The sequence below is a fragment of the Nycticebus coucang genome, chromosome 5, assembly GCF_027406575.1.
Source record: "Nycticebus coucang isolate mNycCou1 chromosome 5, mNycCou1.pri, whole genome shotgun sequence".
NCBI classification, from domain to species: domain Eukaryota; kingdom Metazoa; phylum Chordata; class Mammalia; order Primates; family Lorisidae; genus Nycticebus; species Nycticebus coucang.
In genome coordinates this window covers 141,606,288-141,625,050 of record NC_069784.1, presented here as the reverse complement: position 1 = coordinate 141,625,050, position 18,763 = coordinate 141,606,288, and the positions used below count along the sequence as shown (strand labels likewise).

Genomic DNA, 18,763 nt, shown 5'->3' with positions numbered 1-18,763 from the left:
AACAGTAGCTATCGTCATTATTACAGATGGCCGATATTTAACAACCTGAGGGAGGAACACGACTAAAATCCTTATTGTGAGGCAACTCTGCAGGAATAGGTCCGTCCCCCGGACCCCCAGCTTTCCGCCACGCCAAGGCAGCCGGCCACGGCCAGGGGAGAGCTGGACGCGGGCTACACGCCCGCCCCGCGCCGCCCCGCCGGGCACACGGACTAAGATTCCTACCTCCATAACTTACGGCCTGCGCCGCGGCGCGCGGGAATGACGCAGGCGCTCCCTCGCCCCCTTCCGGCATGCAGAGAGGATCCTACAGGCACTTCCGGTCGCACGCAGCGCAAGCGCGAGACTTTCGCTCTCGCGGGAAGTGGCGTAGGCGTTTAGGGGCTGAGGGAGGTAGCGGGGCTGTGTGGTCCAAGACCGAGGACGAGATGGAGAAGCGAACCCGAGGCGGAAAGCCGTCCCAGACGCCGACGCCTCAGCAGGGGCCTCCGACGCCCAAGAAGGAGAGGAGGCCTAGCATGTTTGAGAAGGAGGCAGTGAGTGCGGGGCTGCCTCCCGCTCCTCCCTCTGTCCCCGTCCTCGGGCGGGTGGGGGCGGCGTCTCGGCCCGGAGCGGGAGTCCCGCCCTGGCCGGCCGAAGGGCCGTGGTCGGGTCCACTTCACTTCTCGGACTTGTGGATTTCCCGGGAGAGCTATGCGTGTTGTTGCTTTTTACAGGAACACATAATTTTAGTGTGTTTAGAGTCGTCACGCATACAGAGGCAGCTTTGCCAACCATAAATAAGCGTGTGTACACCCTGCTGTAAAAAAAAAAAAAAAAAAAAAAAACTGAGCAGGAGAATGAGATGTTTTTTTGTTTTTTTTTTTTTTTTTTTTGTAGAGACAGAGTTTCACTTTATCGCCCTCGGTAGAGTGCCGTGGCGTCACACAGCTCACAGCAACCTCCAACTCCCGGGCTTAGGCGATTCTCCTGCCTCAGCCTCCCGAGTAGCTGGGACTACAGGCGCCCGCCACAACGCCCGGCTATTTTTTTGCAGTTTGGCCAGGCCGGGTTTGAACCCGCCACCCTCGGTATATGGGGCCGGCGCCCTGCTCGCTGAGCCACAGGCGCCGCCCGATGTTTTGAGTTTTTTTAAAAAGATAACAGCAGTCTAGTAATAAGAGAGAAAAAGTTAAATTGAAAATATTCTGTCCATTAATTTGATAGTAATGGGAAAAGTCATTATTCAGTTTTTAACACCAGCTTTTCTGTATGATTATATTTTGAAAATCATTAGTCTTGAAAACGAAGACTCCATCTTCTATTGAAACTTGAAAAATAATTTGACCAAAGATGCAAAACTGTATGATGATAGAAGTGAGACTAGAAGCGGTGTCCTGGGGCGCATTACATTTGTCTACAGTGATTTCTTTCCGTACCTACTTCATCATATTCGTAGATGGGCAGAGCAATTTTTGAAGACCCTAAACATTTCAAGATTGCTCCCAAATAACAGAATTCTAAAACAAAAAAAAAGTAATGGCAACATTTCAGGTTCTAATGATCTCTTTGGTATCTACGTTTTATGGAGAAAAGAACTAAAGGAAGGTAAACAGACCAAGTTTACATAGCTAAGAAAGAGCAGAGCAAGGCTAGAAACCTAATTCTGCTGGACTTCAGACTTCACCTCCAGAACAGTCCTGTAGTGCCTGGCAGTAAGTCTTGAGTAACAGATCACCAGCAGTAAAGAAACGTGTGTATTTTGAGGCAGACTAGGGTGACCTTTATAAACTTAAAGCCTATGAAATTCTGAAGTGGTTTTGAAAATTGAATTAGCCTAAACTCAAAATGAGACACATAGGTGTACTTGGTATATAGGCTAAAATCTAGCAGGCGTCCTCAAACTTTTTAAACAGGGGGCCAATTCACTGTCCCTCAGACCGTTGGAGGGCCAGACTATAGTTAAAACTATGAACAAATTTCTGTGCACACTGCACATATCTTATTTTGAAGTAAAAAAACAAAACGGGAACAAATACAATCACACTGCCTCATGTGGCCCGTGGGCCGCAGTTTGAAGACAGGGACATGGGCCAAATCAGCTGTTGCTGATTTGATGTGGATGTGATACAGCTATCTTTAAAATCTACTTTTTCTAGACTGAATATAACCATTAGATTAATAGACCAATAACTGGGAAGAAATTGAGAAGATTCCACAAGCACTCTCTAAATGTATCTTAAGACACTGAGTCATTTCTCACTTTCAGATAGCTGATAATTTCCCTATTTCTGAGCATGGGAAAAATTAGGACACAGTTTAATCAGTATGAAAATCTCTTGATTTTTATCTGTCCTGCATCCAATTTTTTTCTCCTAGTGGTAGCACCTCAGGTTAATGTTAGAGAAGTAACTCATTCCTGATTAGATAGAGTTTTGGTGGGATTGTCAGCCATTTTCCTCAACTTTGTAGTGAGGAGGAGACTCAGTAGGCTAATGGGATGAACTCTGGAGTGATGTAAATAAAATGGTTGGGGGTTATTCAGTGTGAAGATGGTAAGCTGAAATGTTCCATGTGACTTTCTGAATCTGATTCTTTAGCCTTCTCTTCCATTCTGTGAACTACTCCATACCATCCCAATAAATTACATTTTTCTTAAGAAGAATCAGTTCATGTTGCTTGCAACTGAAGATCACAAACCGCAAGCAGGTTACCCAAAATTGAAAACTTTGATTAGTTTCACTTGTGTACATACATTTGCAATCTTAAACACTGGCAGATAGCATTTAGAAATAAAAGTAAGGGTATCTTATGACCAAGCTCAGTTTCCTTTGGGGATGGTAGGTAAGCTTAGTGTAAGGAAATGCCACATCAGTATGTTAAGTTTTCATAGCTCCCACATATGTATCTGTACAGTAGGCCTAATTTTTTATGTTGACCACCTCTGTAGTTGACCAGTCTGTTGTAGTCCCTTGGATGGTCAACTTACAGAGATTCTACTGTATTTAAAGCTTGTTTCTATTTTTTTTAGTTACAAGATTCTTAAAAGGAATAAAGTATTAATGAGTATATTAAATCAAATGGTGACTATTATACATAAAGAAGAAATGGTAGAGATGTGAGTTCTCAGCATATTAGACTCCTTAATGATTGTTTTGAGGCCACACATTCACGTCCCTTGAGAACGGCTGCTCTTGAGGGTCACCGTTAATGATAGTCTGTAGACATGTCCCTTGATTATGTTGTGGAAGAGAAGATGGCAGTCACTACCTTAGTGAAGCGTTCTTCTAACAAAAAAGACCAAAATGATTTGTTATTTAGGAAGCTTAGGCAGTTAATAACGCTTCTTCTACGATTAAAAGGTGCAGAAGTCTTAACAGATGATCAAAACAGATTTGGATGAAGGACTTAACAGTCAGCATGCAGTAACTTCTACCCCAAATTACTTAAAGTAACATAAAAATTTATGGAGCAATTGTTTCTCTTGTGAGTATCAAGCAACGCAGGATAGTAACATCTGAGAGAAGTGGGTAAGATGAACGCCAGTGTTGCCCCCAATTTAACTGCTTGGTGAGATTGTCCAGGCCAAAATGCAAGGAGAGGTCTTCCTCAGTTGAATTAGGGAGTCTGGAAAGGTCAAGAAGGCATGAGACTTCAGGGACAATGTTGGAAAGGACAGGGCTGCACAGATAGCTGCCGAAATCGGCAGAGTTGCCCTTGAGTCTTCAGCTTGGTGTATTAGCGCATCTGGTGAGGACACCACTGGAGGTGGAGAAAGAGCCACCTGAAAGGAAAAAAAAAGTCCTTGGACTCACATGAAATAGTTTTATGTTCAAGCAACTAAAAGTGGAAAACCATGAAAACCATAGGACTGTCTTTGGTCCGAGTGCTAAAAAGTGTGTTGCCTCAATAGTGTGGGGGAAATAAATATCTCAGACTTAAAATGTTTTCTGGTCTGGTCTATCAAAGCTGAAATGCAAAACCCAAGAGGATTAAACTGTTTGCGAATTGTTGTAGCCTAGAAGAAAGCTCAAGAATGTTTTTAGGAATACAAAAATTCCCAGCATATGGGAAGGTAAAATTCACAATATCTAATCTCCAGTGAAATATTAGCAGACCCACAAAGAAGCAAGAAAATAAAATACGGGCAGTGCCTGTGGCTCAGTGACACCGGCCCCATATACCGGAGGTGGTGGGTTCAAACCCGGCCCCAGCCAAAAAAAAAAAAAAAAAAGAAAATACAAAATAAAAAGAAACAATGAAAACAGGTTCCAAAATGACATGATAATATTGGTATAAAAATACATTAGTTATGTTATATTAATTTCCATCAAACTAGTCATTCTGTAATATGAAGTAGTTATTATAATTACATTCCATATATTTCAGTATGTAGAGAAAGATTCATAGTGTTAAATCCAAATCATACTTCCACAGTTGAAAAGCATAATGTCAGAGATGAAAATACAGTGAATGGAATTACCAGCAAATTCAAAACTGCAGAAGAAAGGACTAGTGAATTTGAGATGTGGAAATTGGGATGGGGGAGCCTGAGAAAATAGAAGGTAGCAGAGCTATGGGAGAGCTTCAAGCAATCCAATGTTATTATAATTTGAGTTTCCAAAGGAGGAGGTGAGAAAGGACAGAGAAAATATTTGAAGAAATAATGGACAAGAAATTTCAAAATTTGGTGAAAACTATAAACCCACAAATCCAAGAAGCTCAGTAAACTACAAGCACAGAAAGTATGAAAATTATGCCAAGACAAATTTGCTTGAAACAAGATTTAAAAAATTTAAAGACAAGTAGGAAAAAAAAAACATGTACAAAGAAACAAAGGTAAAATGACAGAAGATGTCAAAAGCAATGCAAGTGAGAAAACACTGAGACATCATCTTTAAGTACTTAAAGCAAATGGCTATGAACCCAGAATTCTATACCAAGCTAAAATATCTTTCAAAAACAAATATAAGGCTTCCAGTTTGTGTGTGTCCCGACAAGTCACAGTTCTGTCCTAACAAGTAACAAGCTGAACGAACTGAAAAATAACTATTAGATTCATAACAGAAGTGAGGTAATGGAAAACTTGGTGCCCCCAAAATTTGAGTGATAGGTGGATACAGAGAATCACAACATACTAGAGCAGAAATCACAGGAACCAGTGTCAAAGGTTGGAAAGCCTCAAATGTAATTGATAGTTTGCTGAAGGCTATAGGAGTGGACAGTTCACAAGTTAAAAACTTCAGGATTACGTCACAGGGTGGCCCCATATTCTTGAGTTTCACCTCTAGGAATTAAACCAGGATACCATAATAAATCTCAGAGAAAAACTAATATGGCTACAGGTGCAATGAGACCACTTTGAAATATCCCGGAGTACTTTGTTGTTAACAAGATCTGCCCTTTGGAGAACTAGTTAACCAGAGTCAAAACTGCTGGGGTTTTGCAGAAGCTCATTGACGTGGGGTAAGGAAAACACCCAACTCCAGCCCTCGTCATCCTGTCCCACTTAAGTGGGGAGAGAAAAAGAAAATCCTGAGAAATATTTGTGAGATTCACAGTGAAGAAGCACATGCTTGCTAAAAAAACAAGTCCTAATTATAGAACTATAAAATGCTTCCTCTCCTCCCATACATTATTGCTACGTTACTAGATGTCTAGTGGTTGTTTCTTTTTTTAACCTAGTGAGTCATGTCTGGCTATCAGGAAAAAAATTGTAGGATTTATTACAAGAGGCAGAGCAAACATCAGAATCAGACATAGCAGAGATGTTGGCACTAAGTAAGTTAAAATAACTTATGATTAATATGTTAAGGGCTCTAGTTGATAAAATAGCATGTAGAAACATGAGCAATAAAAGGAAAGAAATGGAAATCCTAAAAAAGAACCAGAAAGAAATGCTAGAGATCAAGAACACTAAGAAAAGAAGAAATCTCAAGAGAAATTTTCTTTAAATTTTGAACTAAATGAAAAAAAAATCAAAATTTACAGAATGCAGCAAAAATGGCCTAGAGGAAAATTTATAGCCTTGAATGCATGGATATATAATGCATGGAGAAAAGAAGAAAGACCTAAAATAAACTATTAAGTTTTTATCTTAAGTAATTAGAAAAATCAAATCCAAAGTAAGCAGAAGAAAAGAAACAATAAAACTTTTAGCAGAAATCAATGAAATTGAAGAAGGAAATCAACAAACCAAAAGCTGTTTCTTTAAAAAGATCAATGAGCCTTAGACGGGCATATGGCTCAAAGGAGTAGGGGGCCGGCCCCATATGTCGAAGGTGGCAGGTTCAAACCCAGCCCCGGCCAAAAACTGCTAAAAAAAAAAAAAAAAAAAATCAATGAACCTCTAGCCAGGCTAAGAAAAAAAGTATAACACAAATTACTAGTATAAGAAATGTAAGAGAACATCACTAGAAATCCCCTGGGCATCAAAAGTGTAATAAGGGAATATTATAAACTCTATGCCCACAAATTTGATAATAGAGATGGATGGACCAATTCCTTGGAAGACACAGTCTGCTGTAACTCCCACAAGAAGAAAGACAGTCTGCTGCAACTCATAGAATCTCAGTACGCCTATACCTATTTTGTTAGTGAATCAATAATTAACCCTCTAAAAAAGAAACTGCCTGACCCTGACTAACTCTCTAAAAAAGAAACTGTCAGACACAAATGGATTCATTGATGAATTCTAAACATTTAGGGAAGAAATACCAATTTTCTACAGCAACGGTTCTCAACCTGTGGGTCACGACCCCTTTGAGGGGTCAAATGACCCTTTCACAGGGGTCGCCTAAATACATCCCGCATATCAGATGTTTACATTATGATTCATAACAGGAGCAAAATTACAGTTATGAAGTAGCAATGAAAATAATTTTGTGGTTGGGGGTCACCACAACATGAGGAACTGTATTAAAGAGTCACAGCATTAGGAAGGTTGAGAACCACTGCTCTACAAACTCGGAACAGTATTCCCTCTGCTTTTTTAGAGGGAATTAAGTCAATTCTAGGGTGTCAGAATTACCTCTGTAGCAAAGCCAGGCAAAGACACTTCAAGAAAAGCAAACTAAAGACCAATATTTCTTGTTAATATTGAAGCAAAAATCCTCAACAAAATGCTAGCAAACCAAATTCAGCATTATATTAAAATGATTATTCACCATGACCAAGTGAAATCTATTCCTGAATTGTAAAAATGGGTCAACATAAGAAAATTGTAATACACCATATTAACAGACTGGAGAAATAAAGCACATGATCATCTCAGTTGATGAAAAAGCATTGACTAAATTCCACACTCACGTAAACAAGCAACAAATGAGTAATAGAAAGAAATTACTTCAACATAATAAAGGCCATATATAAAAACCCACAGCAAATCTCGTATTCAATGGTGAAAGACTGAAAGCTTTTCCCCTAATGTTAGGAATGAAGCAAGGATGTCTTTTTGTGTCACTTTTATTCAACACAGAATTGTTCCAGCCAAGCAATTAGACAAGGAAAAGAAAATTCCTGGATGCTATTAAAGTGAAGTTCATCACTTTAAGATGTGTTAGGCACTAAATATTTTTTTTAGTGCATGTTAGAAGTCAAAAGCATGGACTGATAATCATTTCTACTCAGGAATTTATTACCTAATAATTATTTATTTAAAGGTAAATAAAAGTAACACAGAAAACACTTTTAAGACAATGAAGGTTAATATTTTTATAAAAAGAGCAGAAAAGGTTTTCCTTACATCCCTGTTCTCTAGCCGTTCAGTTGCCATCTCTGCAGGCTGCTCCTGTTTTTAGTTCTGGATCTTCTATGGATATTCTAAATATGTGCATATATCCTGTGTATATTTCTGTGTCTAGAAAAAAGGATATTTTTTTCCCCTTCTTTTAACAAAGTTGATAGCCAGGAGTGAATCCAGGATTCAGTGACCACATTACAAAAATCTGTTACAACATATCACCAAGGTGTATGTCCTCCCTGCCCCACTGTACCAGGGTTCTTTAATCAGAAATTTCATTTTATAATTTAAAAAGTAACATGTTTTGCACTCTTTCTTTTCTTTTTTTCCTCCCTCAACCACCCCTCCCCCACCCAGTATGCACAGATTTTGAGAGAGAGACTAAGAGATTCTATCCATGACGTTCAGTATGTGGAGCCTCCATTTGATGACTCAATTGCTGATATAGGTAAAGAATGGAAGAGTGCCCTGGCAAAGTTAAAGTTTGCTAATTCATATAGAATGGAGCCATTGAAGAAATTCCAAGCTCATTCAGTAGAAGTTAAGGTCCAGCAGATATTGACGGTAGGTGGATAGATACATACAATAGAAGTATTTATTAGGGTTCTCTAGCAAAACAAAACTTATAGGAGATTATATATATGAGAAGGTTTATCACAGGAATTGGTTCATCCAATTTGGAGGCCTGGAGATCTACAATGTTCCTTCTGCAAGGCGTAGAACCAGGAAGCCAGTGGTGTAACCCAGTCGTAGTCCAAAGGTCTGAGAAGCAAGGGAGCTGATGGTGTTAAGTCCCAATCTTAGTCTAAAGGCCCAAGAACCTAAGTGCTGACGTCCAAGGGCAGGAGAAGATGTCTTAGTTCAAGCAGAGAGTACATTCTCCTTTCTCCTACCTTTGAGTTTGCTTCAGATCCTTGGTGGATTGGATAATGCCCATGTCCACTGGTGAGGGTAGTCCTTAGTCTGTTGATTCGAGTGTTAAAAGAGTCTTCCAGAAACCCCTCACAGGCATGCCTAGAAATGATTTACTGGCTAATCTGGGCATCCCTGAGCCCAGTCAGGTTGACACATAAAATTTCACCATTATTTTATTGATTATTAAGAATGATGGCAGTATAATTACCCTGATTTTTTTTATAGATTTATCTTTGAAAATATCGAAGTAAATTTTAGTCCTACTCAATGATCTTCCCAGTGATGCTATAAGCTAGATTAAAGGGAATTTTACTTTGTTATGTTACTCAACACTTAATTATCTGAAAGTTATCCCTCAGATCTCATGTTTGGAGAAATAAATTTAAAAACCATATTGAATATGTACATATGTGTGAGAAATTTGTTTCTGAATACAATTTTATACCCTATTTTTACTGTATCTGATTTTTAAAAAATCTTAAAAACAGGTGGTTTCCAACTTTGAAACCTAAAGTCCATTTAAAACTGTTATTTGAAACTCAGACGTATGTTTTCAGGCCAGCCTAGTTTTAAGCTTCTTCACTTTTACATAACTAAAACAATGAAACTAATACTAATACTACTGTTTTTGTTATTTGAAGGCTAAATTTTTCAGGTGGAAAGACTTACCCTCACCACCTTTTCTAATAAAGGACCACAATATAAAATTTGTTTGGAGGACCCATTTTTGTGTATACCCTTTTCACCTTTGTTCCCTACTTTTGGACCCCAGGCCCCAGGAGTTTCCTGATGACCAAGTTCTCTTTGTGAGACTCTACCCAGCTTAATCCCATTAAAGACCTGTTTATTGTTTTAAAATGACCGACATCCTCCCCACACACTTTACAAGATGTGTTCCTTCAATAACAACTGGTGTGTGCTAGCTGTTGGGAAGAAAGCATACTATATTGTGTAAATGGCTAATGTCCTTTTAATCATATCAAAGGTCATCCTTTAAATGAGAACTTTTATTAATACGAATTATATTCTTATTGGTATAAGGTAAGATTGTGTGACAAGTGAGCAGCAGTCTAATAAAGGAAAGAAATGTGGGGCTGTGGGCTCCCTGAGGAGGTAGTTTCAACCCTGCCTGGCAAGTATCCCTAGTATTGACTCTTCTGCCTCCTGTTCTCCAAAGACTTTTCTTTCCCTGTCATTCTGGATTGGCAGACTTAATAAAAGTTCCTAAATTTTCCCACCTCTCCCAGGAAGGAGCCAGGTGGGGCACTGAGCAGCAGCAGGGAGGTGTGAGGGGTGAGGGGTGAGGACTAAATGCCAGCCTCATTCGCTGGGTGGACACTGCTTGTGTTTAAATTTTAAATTATCTTTGTCCAGAATTTTTCATTTCTATTCATCACTAATCGCAAAATATTCTTCGATTATACTATTGAGGATAATGGAAACTTTTCTAAGGATCTATTTGTCAAATATGTGAATTAAGGTAGCTTATGAAAATTTAACAGGCAAATGAAACTACCTGCAAAAGTATCTACCAAAGTATTAACATGAACTTACATCTTGGTTTAAGTAAAGAAACAATTAAAACTTATTCTTGGGACAATTGGGAAATTTTGAATATGAGTGTGAACAATACTAGATATTATGAATTTAACTGTTAATTTTCTTGGTGTGATTTTTGTAAGAAATCGCCCTTATTAGGAAGGCATGCTGATGGAAACTGTCCATGATACAACCTTTTCTCAGATGGTACAACCAATAATGTGTGCTAAGTAAAAATAAATTAGGCAAAACATTCTTATCCGTGTGTTGTTCATTGTACTATTATTTCTGATTTTATGTATTTTTGTATATTTTCATAAAAATTGGGGAAAGTAAAATGCATAGCAATTTCTATTCTAAAAATAGTTTAAAAATGTTGATTTCATCTGATTGCTTAAACATATTCTCTTGTATTGTTAAATTATGGACACTTGAAGTCTTTTTATTAGAAAGCTAAGATATAGGAACAACAGAGTATTTAGAAGAATATTTTGATGGAAGGTAAAATTTCTTGCCTGCTTGACCAAATTAAATTGACATAAAGCAGTTTAACAGAAGAAAACCACACAAGCTTTATTTAGTAATTTGTACGTGTCTGTGGAATCCTTCACAAGAAAATGAAAGCACAAAGAAGCAATGAGACCTTAGTTTGACAGAGTAGTGAAGGTGAAAACATGACAAGACAGTGGGTTTGGACCAGGGCAGAGATTGTGGGAAAGTGACTAGGAAGATAAGGGTTAGGTTAATAAGGTTTGTTTGTACAGATTTGTGTCTCCACTCGGGTCACTAGAATGTCATTTTACCTCCTGGTACAGGGAGGGCACATTTTGTGTGGGAGTTTTATCGCTTCTTTTTAGGAAGAAAAAGGAAGGTCAGAGCATACTTTTTGCATTTGCTGTGTTTTTCAAGGGTCTTTAACTCAAAATAATGAATCTGCCAAAGCAGCATGCTTTGGGTGGCATATTTTGACCTCTACACCACCTTCAAACCACCACCTACTACTATAGACACAGACACATTTCTACAATGACCAAATAATGTCAGATGATATTTTGCAAACGCATTATGGCTCATGGCTTCAGAAAATAAAGAAATTCAACTCAGTGTAATACAAAAAAGTATTTATTACAATTATTACCTGCATCTCTGATCTAAACACTAATAGCAAGCATTTATGATGTAAGAGTATCTGTTTTGGTGTTTCTCTCACTTGACCCTACCTCATAGGCTGAATTCAAATTTGTTGAATACAGTAGGATTTCAGATTACATTTAATGTATGATAATTGATAAACTTAACATTGAGTATAACGGGGAGCACCTTATTAGGTATGTCAGTGAATGGCTAGGGATTTTCCCTTGGGTTTAGGGACAGTGGATATAGTTTGAGACATTAAAATCCTATACATTAATGGGGCTTTTGAGTATCTTGCTGTTGCAACTGTTCATTGTTAGAAAGGGAGACTTAGGTAGATAAAGCCTGTGTTCTCTTAGGCAAGCAGAAGAGCCCGGTGCATGTGGGCTGAGCAGGAAGAAGGGGTGGGCAGAGGAAGATGACCCTTCTGACTTGGAGAACATGGCAAGTATCCTTCGTAACATTTTCATTTTAAATTGCAAACTATCAAGGCTTTACATGGGGCTCTCTGGGAAAACTCATACCTAAACTCAAGAATCCAGGTAAATGCAGTAGGATATGGCCAAGAGCCCTTAGCCTCAAGAGAGATTTTGGTTATGAATGGGAAAGCGGGAGAGTATTGAAGTATTGGTGCCTATATGGTGTGGAGTACTGACCAAAGGAAGTTTGGGGAAGTAGCTTCAATCATCCCTTGGGTTTATTCTCTAGTCAGTCCTTAGAGTTCTTAAAATTATGTACTTAGGACTTAATTTTCAATTCTTGCACTTAAAGCTGTCAGAAAACTAACATGAATAAATTAAGTGGCGGCAGTAAGTGCCAACCAAAGAGGTCCCATTTGTCTTTTAAAACACTAGGGAGCAAACAGTTGTCAAATACAAATTTTGCTGATTGTAGATAAGGTAAAAGATACCATTTTTTATGACAGAACTGATTGAGGGAAACTACCATGGGGCTCTGTGGGTCAGGGTTATAAATCAGCACACAGAGCCAGAGTGGTTCCTGGACAGACAAGGAGTAGATTGAGTTTGTTCTCAAAGACTGAGCTTGAGCCTGAGTCACATTCCGATGAGAGCACAGGTGCTGCCAAGTGTCAGAGCCACAGCCACAACCAGTGCTTCTAGGTGGAAGCATTCTAGAAGATAAAAAGAGATACAGTTTCTTTGGCTTTACATTCTTGTGAAATTACTTTCCTGGGTCTACTTGTTGTCATAGAGCCAAGAGCTCTGTGTCATACTGTGTCCAGGGCACCCACACCACACCAGTCTGTCAAAGGCCTGTGTGGTGTGTCACCAGGTGGTCCAGTTCCAGTCAAGCTTTGGAAGAGTAATGCTTTACGACCTGTGAGGCACCTCTATTGCCTCCAAGTGATGCATTCATTTAATTTACTAATAAATATGATTAGAAATCTTTGATTTCATTTTCATTTTCTTAAAGGCCAAAGGAAACAGTGGAGTGAGAAGCCATAGGGGAGGGTTGGGAAGAAGGGCTTTTGTGCAAGCCCAGTGACAGGCTTGGGCCCAAGAGGTGGCCCTCACTTTAGGAAACCCAATTCTGAATTTTGACATATGTCTAAAGTTTAAAAGGGGTTTTACCTAAGAATTTCCATAAGCCTTCCTTTAAAATTTCCCTGGTGTCTCCCTAATATTAACAACTGTTCGGCAAAGTAGTTTAGTAAAGTATGACTTACCACTTGATGATGAAGAATAATCAAACATTTTTAAAAACCAAAATAATTGTTTCTTTAAAATTGTTATTGAAATAAGTTGGTAAGCATAACATTTATTTAATATTATTTAGTAGAAATATGTGGGGTTTTTTTTTTTTTTTGCCCGGGCTGGGTTTGAACCCACCACCTCCAGCATATGGGGCTGGCGCCCTACCCCTTTGAGCCACAGGCACCGCCCAAAATATGTGTATTTTTAAAAAATGTATCATTTAGACATGTTTTCTACTTGGATTTTTATATAGAGAGTATTTCCTTTGAAAATAAAAATACTTTTCTTAAATTTTTTTAAAGGAAAGTCTTAAAGACGTCAAGTATGATGACAAGGTCTTCTCTCACTTGTCCCTTGAGTTGGCAGATCGCATATTGTCAGCAGTCAAAGAATTCGGGTACCACCGTTATAAGTACATTATAAAAGTATTATTTATTCAAAAGACTGGTCAAGCAATAAATGTAAGTACCCCATTGATGCAGGGTCAGGGTCTAGCAGTCCTCCCCAGTGATCTGATGTTTACTGTGATGAGTACAGGGCATTCCAGGGAGCCTCAGGTACCTCTTGAATGAATAAAAGGATCATTTTATTAAATATCATTTGTTTTAATTATAAATAAACTTTAAACAGAATATGCATTATAATGACAGATTATAGTATGTATAATACATAATTTTAATTAAAAATAAATTTAAAATTACTTGAAAAGCTCTAACCTAAAAATAGCAATTTGCTCTTAATTTATGGCATGGTTATTCTGCTCCTTGATCATACCAGTTTTTATAGTCTAATGTTTAAGTTAATTAACCAGTAAATTTCTGGGTACTAAAAGGTGTCGGGTACTGAGGAAAATATAAAGAATGATGAGACATGGACCATGATTCTCAAGGGGTTTTACTGTCGTTAAGGAAATAAAGCAGCACAGTTTAGAATTTAAGGAAATTAACTGATGTGGATGATGTAAACAGCCTGGGTTTGGAGTCAGATCACATTAGTGTGAATTGTGGCCACAACACTCGGGCTGTGGCCTTGGCATAGTTTTTTCATCTATAAAATGGTGATGATAAAACTGAGCTTTTAGAGCTGTCATGAGGATTAAATGAAATTATATTAAAATACTTAATATAGTCAATAGCACAGCACTCTAAATAAATAGTAAGGTTATTATTAACATTATTTATAAATAAATAGATAATATCACTAGGCCTTGGGCATGTCCGGGGAGTTGGTGTATATGGTAGAGAGAAAGGTAGGAACTCTGTCTAGATCCATCTGTAGAGGCTTCACCGAGGAGAGAAGGACATGGCAGACATGCAGAGAGCTGGGGCAGAGGGCGCTGGCAAAGCCACAGGCAACACGCAGAGGCAGCCACCTCCTGTGAAGATGCCCACCACATACAATATATATGCATTACAGGGAGAGTCCAGATGGGTGATGAGTGCCCTACAGAGATACGGCAGAGTGACAGAGCAGCTACTTGGGGTTATCTGCAGAAGGGAAGACCTGATGGCAGGAAAGGAACAAAGGATGAGGGAGAATGTTTTCAGCACAGAAAGCTTCTAGTACAAAGATTGTAATTGGGGATGAACTTACTGTGCTTGGTAAACAGTGTAGCTGGACTGTCTTTAGCTGGTGGAGAGTGGCACTATGAATCAGGTGGTGGGGTGGTCAGCTAATGTTACTGCATTGCAAACCACCCCAATTCTGTGGCTCAGCTTGGCTTGGGTCGGCTGCTTGCTTTCTCTGTTGGTCTTACGGATGCCTCTCTGGTGACACAGCTGGACCTGGAGGGCCAGGGTGGCTTCTCTCACGTGTCTGATGGTTGGTCTGGCCATTGTCAGGGGCACCTGGGTTCTCCTACTCATGCCATTGTCCTCCAGTTGAGTGGACTTTCTGACATGGGGGACTTGACAGCACGTTCTAGGAGGGGGAGAGCAGAAGCTGAAAGACCTCTGAAGTCCTTGTTTGGAAGTTGCACAGTGTCATAGTGGTCAAAGCAAGTCACAAGGCCAGCCCACATTCAAGAGGGGGGGAAGTCAGATAACCCTTTGATAGGAGAAGCCATAAAGAATTTGTGGCTATTTTAGATCCACCACAGAGAATTGGGCTGTAGTCAGATCATGTATGGTTTGTAAGTGGAGAAAAGAAGGATTTTCTACAACCATCTGCTTTTCTAATCAACCATTTCTTCACTTCAAGACAAGCTCTTAGCAAATTTTAGTTGTAAATCTTTCACCAGCAGGAAGACTTCCTTTCCATGGACTGCACAGCAGAGTGGCAGTGTTTGCAGAGCTAGGAGGACCACCTGTTCTTACCCTGAAATTCGTGGTGAGGGAGGGTCCTCTGTGTCAGAGAGCTATCAGCCTCCAGCAGACAAGAGGGCAAGCCCAGCTAGCATGCTCCCAAATCTTTTCACAGAAGGAAAAATTTGATAAATTGCTTCTTAAATATAAATTAAAAATCAAACTAGTGTAGATTAGAAAATTACGTACTACTGTGTTAAATCTGAAGTTGGTCTTTTAAAAATCTTTCTCACAGATTGCCAGCAGATGGATCTGGGATGTTGCATGGGACAGCTGGGTCGCAGCTAAACACGAAACTGAGTCCTATGTGGCCTTGGCCTTGGTGTTTGGTCTTTACTATGAATAGCTTGCTACATATACTCAAGACTCAAAAGAGTGTTTACTTCCCAACTTTTCAAATATATGTGAAATGTGTAAAACATATTCTTATCTCTAACCGAGGCCTTTTAATTGTATTCTTTTAACAACAAAGTAAAAGCTAGATTTTTTGCATTTATCCTTATTAGCTTATTTATTAACATTCTTTTCCCCCAAAGTAGTAAAAAAGATGTGTGTATCAGTATGTATATGTGAATTCTTAAGAGTGGATTATAATATGGAGAAAATATTTATTATCCTTTTTAGATTTAAGAAAATTAGAATTTGCTACAGGAGATTAAGATGTAATCTTGTAAAATATCAAATTGTGTAGATATTAAGATAGATTTTGGAAACTTCTAAGGGTAGATGGATTTTGGCTAGATTGTAATACTTTGTATTCATTCTTTTGAAAGGAAATACCAACTTTGGGAAAAAGATGTTAACAAAATACTTGCCTAACATCCTCCATTTCCAATCAAAATGTTTACAAATGTGTGCTCTATTTGTAAGTTTGTTAATCAGCTCTTTTTAGATGCAAGAACTGAGAAACTCAATATATTTTTTAAAATAGAGGAATTTTATTTCTCTAGGTGCTTCCCTACTCCCCACAGATCTCCACAGACATTTGACTCCATGGGGTTTTGTTACATTCGGCCACTCCTAACTCATCCCTCTGGCTTTGGGCTAAAGCTCACCTTCCCTAAAACACATGAAGAGGTGGAAAGTGTGGGCACAATGTATAAATTAGGACTTTCCTATCAAGAAAGCAGGAGGTAGAGCTGGGGGAGGCAAGCAGGGGTGTCCCCAGTTATCAGTGTGATTTTCAGAGCCACAACCAGAATGGGAAAGACCACGTCAAACTTGCTGATCAGCAAAAGTACCCATTAGTTGATTTTTAAAAATTTTTTGAGACAGAGTCTTGCCTTGTCACCCTTGGTAGAGTGCCATGGCGTCATAGCTCAGAGCAACCTCAAATTCTTGGGCTCAAGCAATCCTCTTGCCTTGGCCTCCCAAGGAGCTGGGACTATAGGCGCCACTACAATGCCCAGCTATTTTTAGAGACAGGGTCTCCCTCTTGCTCAGGCTATCCACCTGAGTCAGCCTCCTGGAGTGCTAGAATCACAGGCTAGAGCCACTGCTCCTGGCCCCGCTAGTTGATTTTCTATAAAAAGAAGATACAAATGGTAGAGGAGGATTTTCTTTTCACTTACTTTTTTTTTTTTTTTTTTTTGTAGAGACAGAGTCTCACCTATCGCCCTCGGTAGAGTGCCGTGGCATCACACAGCTCACAGCAACCTCCAAATCCTTGGGCTTAGGCAATTCTCTTGACTCAGCCTCCCAAGTAGCTGGGACTACAAGCGCCCGCCACAATGCCCAGCTATTTTTTTGTTGTTGTTGCAGTTTGGCCGGGGCTGGGTTTGAACCCGCCACCCTCGGCATATGGGGCCGGCGCCCTACCTGCTGAGCCACAGGCGCCGCCCTCACTTACGTTTTATAATGAGTTGGTGTCACTATTTCCACTGATGAGAGTTGAGCTGAGCTACAATACCTACCTGAACAGAGCCAACTGCCATCAGTGCATGGACAATGTGCCTTCCTCATGAACTGGTCAGGGCAAACTAGTTGCAAAATATATTGTCTTCTATTTGTGTCGATTGCCTCATAGATAGACTAAAATCTATTGCATAAGGTTAGTATGTGAATTGAATGAGATAATATATAACCCAGCCCTTATGCACAAAGCACACTGAATAACCAAGATGTTACCTCTTTTCTATTAGGCCTCATATCTCCAAATTACCTTTAACTCTGTTCTTTCTCTCGTCCTCAACTCCCGTATGCTTAGTTGTTAAATTCTATTTTAATTTTTGGCAGTGGCTCAAACTCACTTCCTTGCTTCTACTCTTGCCAGTCTTCTGGACTGGGCACTCACTTTGCTCACATTTATTTCGGCATCCCTTTTCTTTCATTTATGCATTTGTTAATTGTTGCTTCAACAATAGCAAACATCTCCCAGGTTCCAGGCACTGTGTGGGATGTATACTTGATGAACAAAATAGTCAAAGCCCCCTTGCCTTCACTACACCTCTGTGGTATTGGGGGACTGGTATTAAGCAACTAAATCTCTCCTAGTTAGAGTCGGTGCTTCTAAGGATGGACCAGGAAGAAGAATCGATGGATCTACTTTCTCTTCCTCATATCTCCTCCCCACGTCACATAGAAAACTGATGGTGTCATCATATTGGAAGCCCAACTCTGATTATGCCACTCCCTGCCTTAAATCCCCTCAGTGCCCTTGACTGCCTTTGGACTAAATGCAAACTCTTCGGCCTCCTCCTAGGGTTCTGGATTCTCCATGATTAACACTGTGCTGTTTTCTGAGGGTCGGTGGATTCTGAAGCAGCACTGCTCCCTGCCAGCCCCACTGCTGTTGCTGCTGTGCCTCTGTGCCCTTTACCACTGCCCCTCCATACAGACCGTTTCCCACCTCTTCCCCCAACAAACCATGCAGAGGCTTATGAGGCTACAGGGTGGTGCCATCACTGGCAGCCAGCAGACCATCATGCTAACAGGACTATAACTGGACCAATCGCCCACCGGCCTTAAGGACCTATGAAGGTCACTCCCATCAGATGTCACATACACATCAACTTCTGTCACCACCAGAAATCTGGCTGTCCACTACCCTGACTTCTTGCTTCCCCAAGCTCTTCTGTTGTCTATGGAACCCCGCTTACGTGGTTATCTAACTCCTCTGGCTTCCCAGCCTTTGCTCCATGTGTGTCTTGAGTTCTTTCCTTTTAACAGCTGATCTGACTTTTCTCTGAGGATGAGTCCCACTGCAGTCTTTTCAAGGAAAGCCTCCGAGCCAGGAGACAGGGTAGGCAACCCCTTCTACCTTAAAAGAATTCTGCCTCCTGGAAGTTTAGGCTGCCTGGATATAAAATCCTTCACCTCTGTTTGTTGCCTGCTGTTCCTGGCTTATTTCTTTCTATGTCCTGAAGACTTGAGCTACTGGATGACAATATTCATCCCTGCTCAACTCCTGCCATCATTCCTTGTGACCTCCATGATCC

General features: G+C 39.9%; 2 protein-coding genes across 11 annotated transcripts in view; one reads left to right on the top strand and one right to left on the bottom strand.

Moving 5' to 3' along the window:
* The window catches only part of ERMARD (ER membrane associated RNA degradation), a 30,381-nt gene extending 30,064 nt beyond the window's left edge, over positions 1–317 (bottom strand). For 8 of the 9 annotated variants that reach the window (XM_053590364.1, XM_053590362.1, XM_053590363.1 and 5 more), the window contains exon 1: positions 226–317. In XM_053590364.1, the coding sequence (XP_053446339.1) occupies positions 226–231 (6 nt within the window). In that variant the 5' untranslated portion in view covers positions 232–317. Of the gene's footprint in view, positions 1–45; positions 67–225 lie in introns of those variants that run through there. The other variant, XM_053590361.1, reaches the window with a different exon arrangement.
* Positions 232–15,694, top strand: DYNLT2 (dynein light chain Tctex-type 2). Of its 2 annotated transcripts, XM_053590377.1 has the most exons (4): positions 232–536; positions 8,078–8,284; positions 13,326–13,484; positions 15,562–15,694. In XM_053590377.1, exons 1-4 carry the CDS (start codon positions 294–296, stop codon positions 15,670–15,672), a joined length of 720 nt encoding a protein of 239 aa, XP_053446352.1. In that variant the 5' UTR covers positions 232–293; the 3' UTR covers positions 15,673–15,694. The 2 variants fall into 2 exon arrangements, with proteins under 2 accessions (XP_053446352.1, XP_053446351.1); XM_053590376.1 differs by lacking the exon at positions 13,326–13,484.
* The last annotated feature ends 3,069 nt before the right edge of the window (positions 15,695–18,763 follow it).

Excerpts from the sequence above, each read along its gene's own strand:
- DYNLT2 (XM_053590377.1), top strand. The coding sequence starts at position 294 with ATGCAGAGAGGATCCTACAGGCACTTCCGGTCGCACGCAGCGCAAGCG. Across the intron at positions 537-8,077 it reads GCATGTTTGAGAAGGAGGCA|TATGCACAGATTTTGAGAGA; the intron begins GTGAGTGCGGGG and ends TCCCCCACCCAG. Across the intron at positions 8,285-13,325 it reads AGGTCCAGCAGATATTGACG|GAAAGTCTTAAAGACGTCAA; the intron begins GTAGGTGGATAG and ends ATTTTTTTAAAG.